The sequence below is a fragment of the Dufourea novaeangliae genome, unplaced genomic scaffold, assembly GCF_001272555.1.
Source record: "Dufourea novaeangliae isolate 0120121106 unplaced genomic scaffold, ASM127255v1 scaffold89, whole genome shotgun sequence".
In the NCBI taxonomy this organism is placed as follows: domain Eukaryota; kingdom Metazoa; phylum Arthropoda; class Insecta; order Hymenoptera; family Halictidae; genus Dufourea; species Dufourea novaeangliae.
This window is the reverse complement of record NW_015373988.1, coordinates 2,322,885-2,336,675: the sequence shown is the minus strand read 5'-3', so window position 1 is coordinate 2,336,675 and position 13,791 is coordinate 2,322,885. Positions and strand designations below refer to the sequence as shown.

Below are 13,791 nucleotides of genomic sequence, written 5' to 3'. Positions count from 1 at the left end.
CGGACAGTAAAAATGACTAAGAAGCACATTAAAAATTGAAATGATTCCAAATAAAAAATATTATGGAGGATATTAAATAGAATAATGTTCTGAAGGAAAAAGTATACTTTACAACAAAAGCAAATTTTTGGCATATCAGGGCCAATAACTTTTTCGGAATTTTTGTTCTTTTACAGAAGGGATTATAAAAATCAAAAGTAAGAGAAAAGGGAATTCTTAGCAGATGTATCAAAGAGTAATCAGCTATTCTTTAATATTTATTTTGACGATAATCAAAAACACTGTTCTCCATAATAACCAGAATAAACTCAGTAAACTCAGTGAACTCAGTAAACTCGGTAAAATCAGTAAACTCAGTAAACTCAGTGGACTTAGTATACTTAGTGTCCTTAGTAAACTTAGTAAACTTAGTAAACTTAATAAACTATAAATTGTCCTTAATGGTGGGTTAAATATGGATTTACGATGTTAAATTATTATTAATTATTTATCAGTTACTAGTAATCCATTCATATCGTTTACATAATATTACTCTAAGATAAGAAAGGTGTAAAACTGATTGTCAGTACAGAAGAGTACTGACAATGAGACTCATCTTCTGAATCGTTTCTTCCTGCATCAACATGTCGCCATTTCTGAAGGTCTTCCCAGCTGGAAACACTTTTTGGCATGCTAATTGGTTTGTCGCGACTGTTTGAATTATTTGAACGCCAGTATCAGACGTATCGATAGCCTTCCATTACTCATGTCAGTTTTGGGAATACGGAAACAGCACCAGACACGTGTTTAAATCGAACGAGGCGATTATCGTAACCTTTAGGAGTGAATAACACGAGACATAAGAATCGTTTATTGTAATTTTATTTTGCCACATTATAAATACCATGTCTGGGCCAAACCATCCAATACAAAAATCCTATAAACCTGTCAGTCGAAAACCCTTCGTACCATGGCAAACGCCCCAGAGTACATTTCTAACCAAACTCTTCACGAAGATCCTAAAGTACCATTTACAAAGGATATACATATATTGGACTATATGCTCTAAAACACAAAAACCAAAACAGAGGCCACAGAGCAGGCACACAGAGGTAAGATAATTGCAATTGGTATGGGATATGATTATTACTGAAACGAACAATTTAGGTGACTGATAACACAAATATAGCACCTAAGACACGTTATCAAACATTACACTAGACCAAAAAATTAAACAGATGTGAGTTTGACTATATAAAGCAGCTCTTTATTGATACAAACTATGCATAATAAACGTAATATTCATTGGGTACTATTGATTGAAGCCTATAAATTATTAATTAAATAGTTCGGAACTTTTCACAAAAAAATTCATATTTATATAATCAGTGCTAGTTTAATACTGAGCATTAAAGAACGCGAATTTTATTTACAAAACAAAACAATTTGCTGTTGCTTAAAGACCTGTTGTAGCGTTGTTCCTAATACTTGTTCAATCATCTTTACCATTGACCAATAGTTTCTGGTTTCAAGATTCAAATGTTTGTAATGAAAATTGAACGTATCAAAAGAAAACAATGGTAACATTCACACAAGTGTTATCTGACCTGATTTCCAACTTGTTTCCAACGAACGGTGTTAAAAAATGTATTATTTACTTGAGACCTAGACTGAGCTTGAGCACGTTTGATTGAACCTGATTATTCTCCTCCTTTATCTTATCTCTAACAATATTTCCTGCCGGGGGATTATGCATGAGTACCTAAAGCTGTCGGATTATTAAGTTATATTGCACAATTGTTTGTCGTGAAATTGCGTTAAAATATAAATTATTTCACTTAAACCGTTCGATACCATTTAATATGTTAAGACCGTAAGGCTCGCGGAAAATTCAAGGCCAAAGTCGAAGCACCTGTGTTCGAATATTTTTTATTGAAAAAAAAAAACAACAGAAAAGATTACTCCACGTTGTTATTTTTATTGTGTTAGGCACGAAATCTACTACGGAGCAGAATACTATTTTTACTTCCTGTTTTACGATTGTTGCCTTGAGATTGACCTGATTTTACTTAATATCGACGTTTCATTAGATAAAAAAGGATAAATAGTAACGATATCTTAGAGTACTACCGGAAGAAAATTCGCGACACGGAATTGCATATCAAGTTATAGCAAAAAGAAGTAATTTTACGCGTTTACTGACTCGAACGGATACTTCTACTTCCGTGGTGAGACCTTCTCGCACTGCCATTTCCGGAACTATCCGGAAAGATTCTTGATCTACTTACGAGAAACAGCGTGCAGCTCTATCAAGCCGATTTTTGACGATTTCGTTTTATTTGTATAATATGATAACAAGCACATTGAGAGTTTCAATAATTGTTACCAAAAATGTTCATTTCAAATTAACACGAATATGTCAACCGTTCTATTATAAGGACACCTAAATCTATTCATCATATGTCTAACGTTGTGTATGCATTATGTTACTCCTGTCAAAAGGCACGATTTGATGAATTTTGATACTTAACATTTTCTTCTAACTCTGTTTATTTTCTAATTACATGACTGAGCAACCTTCCAGACCTGAAATTATGAAATATTTTCACTAACGTCAGAGAAGTAAGAATATAAATAACGTGCGCAAGAAAATGAAGTGTCGTATATTTTCATTTTATTTCTATGCTAATCATAGGTTTCATAACACGGTGGACAGATGTATGTACATTCCTATTCGCGAGTCCAATTTGTATTATGTGTTTCATAGAAGTAGGTACATCATAAATAAATCACCGATATTCCCATTCGCAGAAAACCAAAATGTCTAAAATACATGCAAAATCATAACAAAATTGAAAAAATGTATATTTTCTACTTGATATAATAAAATTGATAAATGTGTATTTTCTACTTGATATAATATAATTAAAGAATGTGTATTTTCTACTTGATACAGTAAAATTGAAAAAATTGTATATTGCACTTGCTATAATAAAATTTTTAACCCGAGGGAGCAAATATTTTTTCATTCCCGTTTTCGTACATCAGCAAAAACGATCTGAATCATTTTTACTGAGAAAAACATGGATTCGTATAATATATTAGTTGTGCTTCGGGCAACTGTGAAAAGGAGAATGAGGCAAGGTCTCGCCGCGGAAGTAGACGCAGCCGTTCAAGTCACTCACCACGCGAAAGAAGTTTTTTTTCGATATGATTTGATATGCAATTCTCTCATGCTCTGTTGTCTCAAGGTCGGATTGTGTATTGTAGCTGAATTTTTATTCTTTTGTCTGATAAAACATACACGCGACTACATAGCCCTCTGTTTTTATAACTCAAATGAGCATCGAGATAACAATGAAGAAAAAAGATGGTCTAGAAATATTATTTCCACATGGTAGATCTTCTACATAAAAAAATTTAACATATTCCTGTGAACAATTCAGAAATAACTAATGTCAATTTGTATTAAGAACAGTATACACATTATTTTTAAACGAAGATGTAGAAGACTCAGAAGCGTACAATAATTGCACGTGCAGGGAAAACAAGCACATGCACACACATACTCGAAAAAACAAAGTCGTATTTTAGAGGGGTTCTTTTTTAAGTCAACACTAATCTTAAAAATCTTTCGTCACATATAAGGCATATTTGCATTTCTTATCGGATAGGAAGCAGAATTTTATGCGGCTTTGTCACTCCATGTCTGTCAGTATTCGTACTCTTTTGGAGTAACTGAAAATGGGGAGTTGAAATTCAATAATCAATCCAATCAGTATGGTTCTCAATATGATAAATGTAATAGAATTATATTACTATAAAATATAACAGATAAAAAAATTGACACAAAATTTAGAAATAAAATCAATAATATATCTGTTAGATCTTTCCGGATACACAAACAAAGGATTGACAAGTTGATTACTATATAATTGTAAGATATAAAAAGTAAGTAAACTCATAAAATATTAGCTGGAGTCGTAAATAACTTTCGTTTTGCATTTTCAATTTATGACATATAACAATTAACATTAATCAATTGCACTATCTCCAACACTATTAAACTTAATAATTGCTACTCAATTTGAAATATTGAATATATTTTTGTACAATCAGGAAATGTACACAGGAAGAAAAACAATGGGAAGTCAACAGACCGCATCATTCAAGGATCAAGAGGAAATTCATGTAGAACTATGTATAGATGCATGTTTTGTGATTTATCAGATAACATTCCTTTGGCTTTAAGTGAACAGTGAAGTTTCCTGCACTATGTTTCCTAAGTTTTGAAAAGGTTAAACCTACTGGTGAGATACAGTGTACTATTAAGTGGACTAAGTGGAGTGCAATTGTTCTCAAAACTAACTGAACCAGTGGATAGTGAAAATATAGTAAGTATTATCTGAATTCTAAAGTGTCTTTTTCTATCAGTAGAGGGTTCTGATCCTACTGAACAAACTCCATTATAATAGAAATTAAGGTAGACTTCAGTCTACCTAATCAAGGCATACTGTTAACAGGCACAACCTTGCATCATTAACAGTACAATATCATATCGTGAGCACTTGTTTATTCATACTGGTAGGTATTAAATCCACCAGACTTCTAAAAAATATGTATGTACATATCTATAACTCACATTGTAGTTATAAACACTATTATAAGCTATTTGTAGAACTATCACTACTACCTCTTGCCACTAACAGCTTAGTACAGTAGAGAATCAAAAAATTGTTGCACTCTCTGAAGAAATTTGGAAGGAACGCTATACATTACTATTCTTCCTCAGAACATACTCCAAATGAACCTCCTAGTCACGAAACATTTCAAATAGTTTGGATACAAATTGTATAAGCTGGCGTCAATTCTAACTGGTACAGGACTAGCGTGATCCTTTCTCAGTATCGGCGCAATTAATGTATTATCATTTCGTGCATTCCACTTCCTCCTGCAAGCCAAATGGATTGTCGGCACTGAATTTGAAGTCTCGCAACCTACAATCTCGACAGACAAGTATACAATTCAAAGCAATCAAACTCTGGAATTCAGGAAGAGGGCTATTAAAACCTTATTTCAAATCACAAGGAGTCGTGTACAAAGATTCTTCAAATATCTGCTATCGTACAAGAATATACATATAAGTACAGAATATGTGTTGTGAGCCACCACTGTGTCTAACAGAGTAACTTTTACATTTTTAACAATAAAAAAATGTAGTGGTCAAACAATGAAGAATTCGATTGTTTGACACTAGAAAGGTTTTTACGAAGTTACAATACGTGACTAATGCACTAATGCTAAAGAGGTATGAAATTGAACATTTGCCCTCTGTTTTGACACTACGAGTTAGGTCGAAAAGTGTACTGTACTGATTTTTTTTCTTCAAAAACACAGACATGAAAAAAAGGAGTATAGTTTTGGAAAATTTGAGAAATAAGTTAACACACGACTGTAGATCAGACGGAATAAAACATGATAAGAACTGTCAAACACGTTATATTTACTGTTTGTATTTAAGGCCAATATTAACACCTTCACGACTGATGACGTTATGGTGCGTCCAATTGAACACCAGTTTTGCTGTTAATAAAATGAATTTACAAAAGTTTTTCTGTCTTTGCTTCCAGTTTTAGCTATACGTTATCGGCGCAATGGCCCCGTCGTTAAGGTGTTAAGTGCTGGTGGCCATTTTTAACCCAAGAATACGTAACGATTTTTATACTTTAATACCAAGGTTATTCGGCGGGAATAAAAAGATACCAATTTTTACTCGATAAAGCAAATTTACGAACTTTCGGTTTACATCTAATGGTGATCCCACTTGACGATCGGATTCAAAATATTATCATTTAATTCCTTGTTTAAACCTCGAGCATTATATAATCCTTAATAATATACGTGATCCAGTTGGAACTACCCAAACGGATACCTAAAGTTAATCGCCTTATCTGATAATTGAAAACGGAAGTTGTTGGAATATCTCGGGAATTTCGTAACAATCTTTTCGAGATGATTACAGAGGTCAATTGTTTCGTATTATTCGATCGTAAATGCCGTACTTCCGGTGGGTGTTTGCATTCACTTAAGCGAACACAGATTAATGTCTGTGAGTTTTCGAAAGAAGTTTTAGGTGAAATACTTAATAGTCTGTAAACAGAAGAAAAAAAACTAAAGTTGACGTAGTTCCCTCTATCATGAGTCACTCGGTAATCACAGGTATATCAGAAACGAAATTGAAATATATGTAAAATAATGTTGAAGAAACTGAAGGTTTAAGAAATTTATTGCGATAATTATCTAGTCATTGATTAACTACGTCATATATTATAACGAACGTCCATTATAGCAGGAAGCATTCTTGATAACAAATTAATAAATACGTCAATCCACAGCGAAGAATAACGCAATCTATCAATCTGGTCGAAGAACTGCTACTCGCAAAACGTATTTGTACATAACGGCTTTATGTCTCGAAAAATATTAACAACCCACGATATTGTATTATTAATAAAAGAAATGGCCATGAAAATCGTTTTCTCTTGAACGAAGGTTATGTCGATGTTTCTTGTAATTAATCTGATTTGTAATACGTTGTTTTCTGCAATTCATCGGTAATTACCAACATTAAAATTCTTTGACTGCATACTAACAAATTCTTCTCTCGTAATGAAACGCTACCAGCATAACTTTCAAGTCGACAATATAAAATCTTAAATAGTTCTTTAATAGAATTTCAGAGTAAAATCGCGAAATAATTCTTCAATTTCTATTATTCGATGTACTGCTTCAGATTTTACAGCTGCGTACAGTGAATTTTTAGTGTTTTTTTTATAATACATCTATTAATTGTATGTGTGACCAGTCGTAAGTGTGAAACGAAACCGTGAAACGCGTGAACAAACATGCAAGATGAGAAGCTTACATCGCTATATACACTTGTTTTGCATGGAACGTACACGTGATTGCCTTCTAAAATGACGCAGGTACATAAGAACTCTTGGTGTATGAACAACAAACTAATTCTCATAGCCACTAATCTTAAGATTTACCACATATCAATCTAATTCGCTATTTATTATCTTAGCAGATAGCGAAGCGAATTGAGCAAACTTAGGAATTTGACCACAGTCATTTGAGACGTTTACCTTCCCGTAACAATTTTCATTGGTGCTTAAGTTGTAGCAGTACCTATATCCGGTCAGAGTTACGAATAAAGGAAAAGAATTAATACTACAAAACTATTCTTCTATTATAAACGATAACAAAAGAAAAACAAATAGTAGCCAAAGTGAATATTACTATTACTTGTAATAGTAAATAGTAATCAAAATGGTAATCAAATCCTTAGAGCCACCCGCATAAACTGACAATTTCACCATTTTAACAGTATTTTTTACAATTACGTAAGCTTTAATTTCTTCGTGTATTTTTACTGGACAATTGTGTAAAAACCTTGACATTATGATTTTATTTCTACACATACACAAAACAACATATTTTTCATACTGTGGCTCTAACAATTTCATCACCCACTGTACGTGTAAATTAAGAGTATCCCCTTAAAATCAGAAAAGGTTAAAGAAAGGCTATTAGTCAAAAGCTACTTAACACTTTAGTGAAAAAGTGTAGCAACAAATGTTCCAGGTGTTTTAATTTTTTTTAGCATCATTGATTTCCATAGAATTTTATGTTCCTCTGCAAAAGATATCAATTGAAGAGTCAATCTGCACAAAGCAGACCACTTCGTGTATATCAGTTCACCATAAAAAGATACATAATGAAACGATATTCCTTAACTGTATACACGCAATTATTTACTTATCAAGTGCCTATTCTTACTAAACAATGGATAGCTGTACTGGAATTAATTAAAATTCAATTTTTTTTCTGTAATCGTAACACGTGAATGCCCTTAAACGGTGTTTGGTTAATTGAGGTCTAACTACCTACACTTTACCCGCGGGTTGTAATAAAAACTCGTTACCAGTTACCCAAGGCCCTTTCATTAAACGCAAGCTACAGTTCGATAAGGATCGCGTTGACCGTACATTTCCAGATGGAAGATTTTTTGGCGAACGAAGGTTCCCCGAATCACAGTTTTCGTTTTATCGAGTCAAAACGGCTGCACATGTATATGCCAGAGAGCGCTTCCTTTCACGCGAAACCAGTTCCGATCTCGGGCGTTACACGTCCTTCGTTTCTGTGTAAGTGTAATGTATCCCGGGCTACAAAATATATTGTCGACGGCTTATAATTTATTTGGCAAAAACAAACGAACGATTTTGGCATTTCCAGGTGCCATTGGCTCCTGCCCGATCTTCATTGACATTAGTCAGTAGTAACGCAGGCAGACAGTGTATAGGCTGTAGTATGCGACAAAATGGCGGAACGCTTCGTTTGAGCGGCAGTTGTGTTTTGATATGGACTACAATTGATTATCAGGTGAATTTGTCGAAGAATTACTTCCTCGACGATTTCGATGATTTTTTAATATTTTTTAACTTTTTCCTTTTACGAAACTGTCGGTCGGCCCCAGTTTCTGAGATATTCGTAAAAAAAACTGTCGGTACCACTACTTTCCTGTTTTGGGTGCGTTGTTGGCACTGGGTGGTATGTGGTGGGATATTGGGTGCGCGATTAACACTGGGTAGTGACTTGGCTAACACGTCTGTTCATTGCATTCCGTTTCTACTTATTGCCAGCACGAATATACGGACAAATCTTTTTTTCTGTTAATAACTTTTTAACAAACAACGACCGACGGCTAAAACATTCTTAGGAAGAAACGTTCTTAAAAGGTCACTTAGGAGGATGACCTCCACTAGATATGTCAAGGTCAAGATCATCGAAGGTGGGTTCTTCTAATTCTTCTAATTGTCATGAAAATCAATTTTGTATTTGATTCAATAAATAGTGACAAGTATATTCAAGTGGTAGAAGAACAATCGGAAAAACATGCAGTAAGAATTGCAAGTGAAAAATATAGTTCCCGAGTGGCATATCTGCTCATTTAATATATTTGAATATTCTTGAAAGTGTTTCAAGGTGGCCTCAGATAAAGTTGAATTACAAGACGGTAGACAGTTCAATAGTGTAGAAGAATTGTGACAGAATGAAAGGAACTGAACCAAGAAGGTATGAAGGTATTTGAAACACTACCAAACATTGAATCAATATTACTCAAAAGAAAATGAACGTAGCTAAATACGTATAATTATTTTCTACTTCCTTTACAGAGTACACGTCCAATATCTTATAATTTTATCGGAATAAAATTTTATATATTTTACGTGTACAGTAAACCGTTTTGTTCCCAAAAGGAACATTGTTGTTTCATTTTACTTCCAATAAGAACACATTAAAGAAAATATTGCACAGTTAGTATCGTTAATTATGTTTAAATGAAGTATGTATTATTCGTTGTGTTCCATCAGTTTGTTCTGTACTGTAGATAAGTGCAAGATAGTCAACGATAGAAAATGATCCGTCTTATACCTAGTTGCTAAAGAAATTGTTTTGTAATACATAAATCGATAGATTTCAAGTAATAGATAAACTATAAATACATTGCCAACACATAACGGAAAAGTTATAAGAAATAATAGACATAACATGGAAATGTGATAGACTATAACTAACCAAACGACTGTTTCTTATTCTTGTATTCATTATATAACGATCTATTTATGAAAAGGTGTTAAGTATATTCGCATGTATGCTTCTGTTAATCTTGATGCCGATTAAAACCACAATTCTATGAGTTTGTTGCTACCATGGGAACAAAAACCATCGAATCATCCGCTGACCTTGTAAACGGACGCACGTTTCATAATGATTCCAGTGTTGCTATTAACTGACCATATGTACAGAAACTATTTAACAATTTATATATATGTATAGAATGTACAAAAACTGTTTAACAATTTATATATGCTGAGTATGTAATTAAATTCTGAATAATATAGCGTTATAAATAGACTGCGGATGTTTATGAATTTATGATGCATTCGAATGTATAATATGTAGCAAAATGGAAACTGAAAATATTTAGTAACAAAATTTATTTATTTTCAAGTTAATAGAAAATTGGTCTATAAGAATTCGAATTTACATAAACATCCGCAGTCTAGTTATCAAAGTTTACTTCGATTTATTTAATAACCATCACACTGATTGGATGCTTTTTAGAACTTAAAACAACAAATCAAATTGGAAGAAGACAATTCAAACCAAAATAAAGAAATCAAATGCTACACTAAACTGTATTCGGACATTAATTAATCTCAGAGGCAAATGAAATGACTAACTAAAATTGCGACTCTATACAACTTGTATTAAGTTGTATTTAAATATATTTTCCAAAGTGGTTTGACCTGATTAACAGATTAAACTAGATTTTATGCACTTATGGTACACACGATGAAAAAAACAGAATAATTCACATATTTTAATGAAACTTGATACAGAATTTATTTTGTTACTTCCTAAGACAATCGTACAGAAAAGAAATAAATTTCTGTTGTCTTTGTAAATTAATTTATAAAAATCTGAATATGTTTAATATGTGTAGAAGATTATGAATAGCCTGTTATAGACGAAAGATAAGTGTATTATTTTTACGGGTAAAAGCAACCGAGAAAATCAGACCAACTGGTGGACATCAATGTAACGTGGTTGCAATCCGACAGGCGCTTCTTTAAGCGCAATTTTTTAAAACAACTTAATACTTATAATATACATCTAATAAACCTGGTATAAACCAATTGTTAAAAAAACCCTAGTTTAAATTGTAAATTGTTGCCTTGTATTCATTATTTAATTTTTAAATTAAGATATAATTAATATCCATAGAAATTACTCAATAAAGATTTAGTTTTCAAGTGAATTTACACAGATATTGAACTGTAAAACTTTAAATATGATTATATTATTATAAAAAAAATATTAAGAATGTTTATGTGGAATGGACATCTTTATAGTGATCAGATAATAACCAACAGTTGCCACTGGTAATAATATGCACTTGGTCCAACATTCCTGCAATTCATAGAAACGCTGCAAGAACACGTTGAAAGCCCTTTTGTGAGAATCTGTTCAGATCCCGTGTTGCATTCACTTTAATTACGTGAACGTCAGCAAATCTTCCCCCTTTTAGTTTTATTACAATTCCAAGGACTAAGAAGATGAGATATTATAGGAATTTTTTGTCGATACAAAATTCTTTAACCTAACATGGCGCTGTGATGGCGCATTATCGGGACAGGGAGTAGCCATCCATCATTTCGAAACAGTGAAGATTCTTTTTTATTAACTTTGTGACTCTGCAAACAGTGATGAATCTTCGAATCTACCACCACTGACGCAATATGTGCGTCGACACCGATTTTGTGAAGTGAATAAAATTCGTCATATTTTTTCCATCAACCCTCGACGTATTCTCATGAAAAGATTTCCGACAATATTTTCAATACTGCTAGGAAGGCTCAATTAAAGGCGTATTATTAGCAAATTACTACTTTGAAGGTTACTGCGAACGTTTAACTTACGTGAATTGTGAGTTTCATTTTGAACAAAAATTCTTAGTATTCTCTTATCACTCCTCGACAGATACTCATAAAAGGAATTCCGATGATGTTTTTGAGAATGGCAAGAACGCTGGACCAGGTGCACATAATCAGCAGAGGACTACCTTGAAGAGCACTGTCGGCGCTTAACTTGCATGAATTGTAAATTTCGTTCAACAAAATTTCAAACAAAAATTCTTAGTATTCTTTTATCAATCCTCAATAGATTCTCATAAAAGGATTTATATCATTGTGTTCAATAGTCGTAGGAACGTTCGACCAGGTGCACATCATCAACAAAGGACTACCTCGCATAGTACAGTCACTGTTTAACTTACATGAATTATATGTTTTACTTCAAATAGAAAAATTCACATTTTTTTGAAACTTTACTGGTTTGTAGAGGACCTCGATAAACGCATCAGACAATCTTTTTTTGCTACCTTTTGTTTCTTCAAGGTGAAAAGGATCCTTTAAACGTTAATGTGTGCTTTCCTATTTTTCTGTATATCTTGAAAGCTATACTAGATATAAAAAATTATTACAAGGAAAATTTAATGACTTTTATGCTATCTAGAACTACGCAATAAAATTGTCAAAAATTTGTTATTTAAATAAATAAATGAATAAACAAATTTTTTTAAAGCCATTCAATTTCGCTCCAACAATGTTTTTATATCTACTATAGTTTTCAAGATATACAGAGAAATAAGAAACCACACATTAATCTTTAAGGGGTGTTTTCGGCCCAGAGAACCAAAAAGCAGCAAAAGAAATTGCCCGACAGTTTTATTACGGTTCCCTACAAACCTACAAAGTTTCAAAAAATCAGAATTTTTAGATTACCAAAGTTGTTAATATTCTTTGATCACACCTCGTACACCATTTCCAAATGTACTGCTCCTATGTAAGTTAAGAAAATAAGGGTTGAAGTACATTCAAGATAAATGAAACGAAGAGTTACAGTGGCGAATAACACGCGGGACAACCGCCCGTGAGTAACTGCCTCGTTGGAAGCACACAGGTGATCTAATGAAAACAGTCTTTATCTAACAAAGTATTCCAGTTATTAGAGGATAAGTATGCGCTTACCTATTTCTTCGACCACGTAACGATCTTTCGGATTCATGTCTGCGATTTCCGTCACGCTTACGACGACCCTGACACTCATCGTTGCACCTCGTTTTCCGTCTTCCACTTCCACCAGTCTAGTCACGATCAGAAATTCACCGGATGATAGATATGACTGCAATTGCGAACGATCAAGCGCAGTAACTCCACCAGCGAGGAACGGGTCTCCCCTATAACCTTTTCTCTTCTGCGTTAGGAGAACGTTTGTTACGTTCCACGCGAATTAATTCAAAACGGCAAGCTATCTGCCACACGTACCGCGTTCCTTACTGATTCAATATCAGAGACGATCGCACTGATTCATCGAATTAACCATTAGAAGATTGTCCAGTGCAGCTTCGATGAAACTTCGACGTTTTTTAAGGCTCGATCTGTGTGTAACTCACTTTATCAGACCGAACGAACTCGACGTCAGAACCGTCGTTCGAAATAAATATAATCGATGTAATACTTTCTCACGATATCGTTGGTATTAACAATATCCTCCCAATCGCGAGCCGTAAAGTTACAATAACAACGTTTCGTGTTAAACAAGTAGGGCCGTATTTCCAGGATCCTTTTCACTCCAGATTCCATAATTATCTGTTGGCACTATTTACCGAAACGTTTCTCGAGATCGATTTTTTTTTCTCGACTTGTCGAAGTATTTCGTGAAACGGATTATTCAAAACCCATACCGACATACTATGTCCTATAAGTTCGAAGCAAACGTTCGTATCATCTAGTAGGATCTTCTCGATGTACCGTGGATATCGACGAATCGGGTCCGTCATTTACATCCTCCTCGATCATAACGACATATAATCATGCTCCTTTAGTTAATACATTTGCATGGGCGCAGATATAAGGAGTATAAATTATCACGTTGCCACGTGTCTCTAGAGAATAATTTACGATATTCCCATCGAGACAGTACGGTTCGATGTTTGCGACCGGCTGCACGCAACAATTCCGTGTTATCGCTTCTCGCAAAAATGTCACATCGATATTTCGTCTCGAATCGCTAGTGAACCGTCTCGAAGTCCCGTGGCGGCAGCACTGCCCGGAACAGATGATCCTCGATCTGCGGGAAGAGGACGTGTGACCGTCGACGTGTCCACGGGGGCTACCGATT

At 33.9% G+C, this 13,791-nt stretch overlaps 1 protein-coding gene across 1 annotated transcript in view; it reads right to left on the bottom strand.

Annotated features, from left to right (window-relative positions):
* Nucleotides 1-12,931, bottom strand: part of LOC107187613 — a 107,729-nt gene extending 94,798 nt beyond the window's left edge. Inside the window, exon 1 of the mRNA XM_015575748.1 lies at nt 12,639-12,931. Within this exon, the coding sequence (XP_015431234.1) occupies nt 12,639-12,717 (79 nt within the window). The 5' untranslated portion in view covers nt 12,718-12,931. The remainder of the gene's footprint in view (nt 1-12,638) is intronic.
* Between the last annotated feature and the right edge of the window lie 860 nt (nt 12,932-13,791).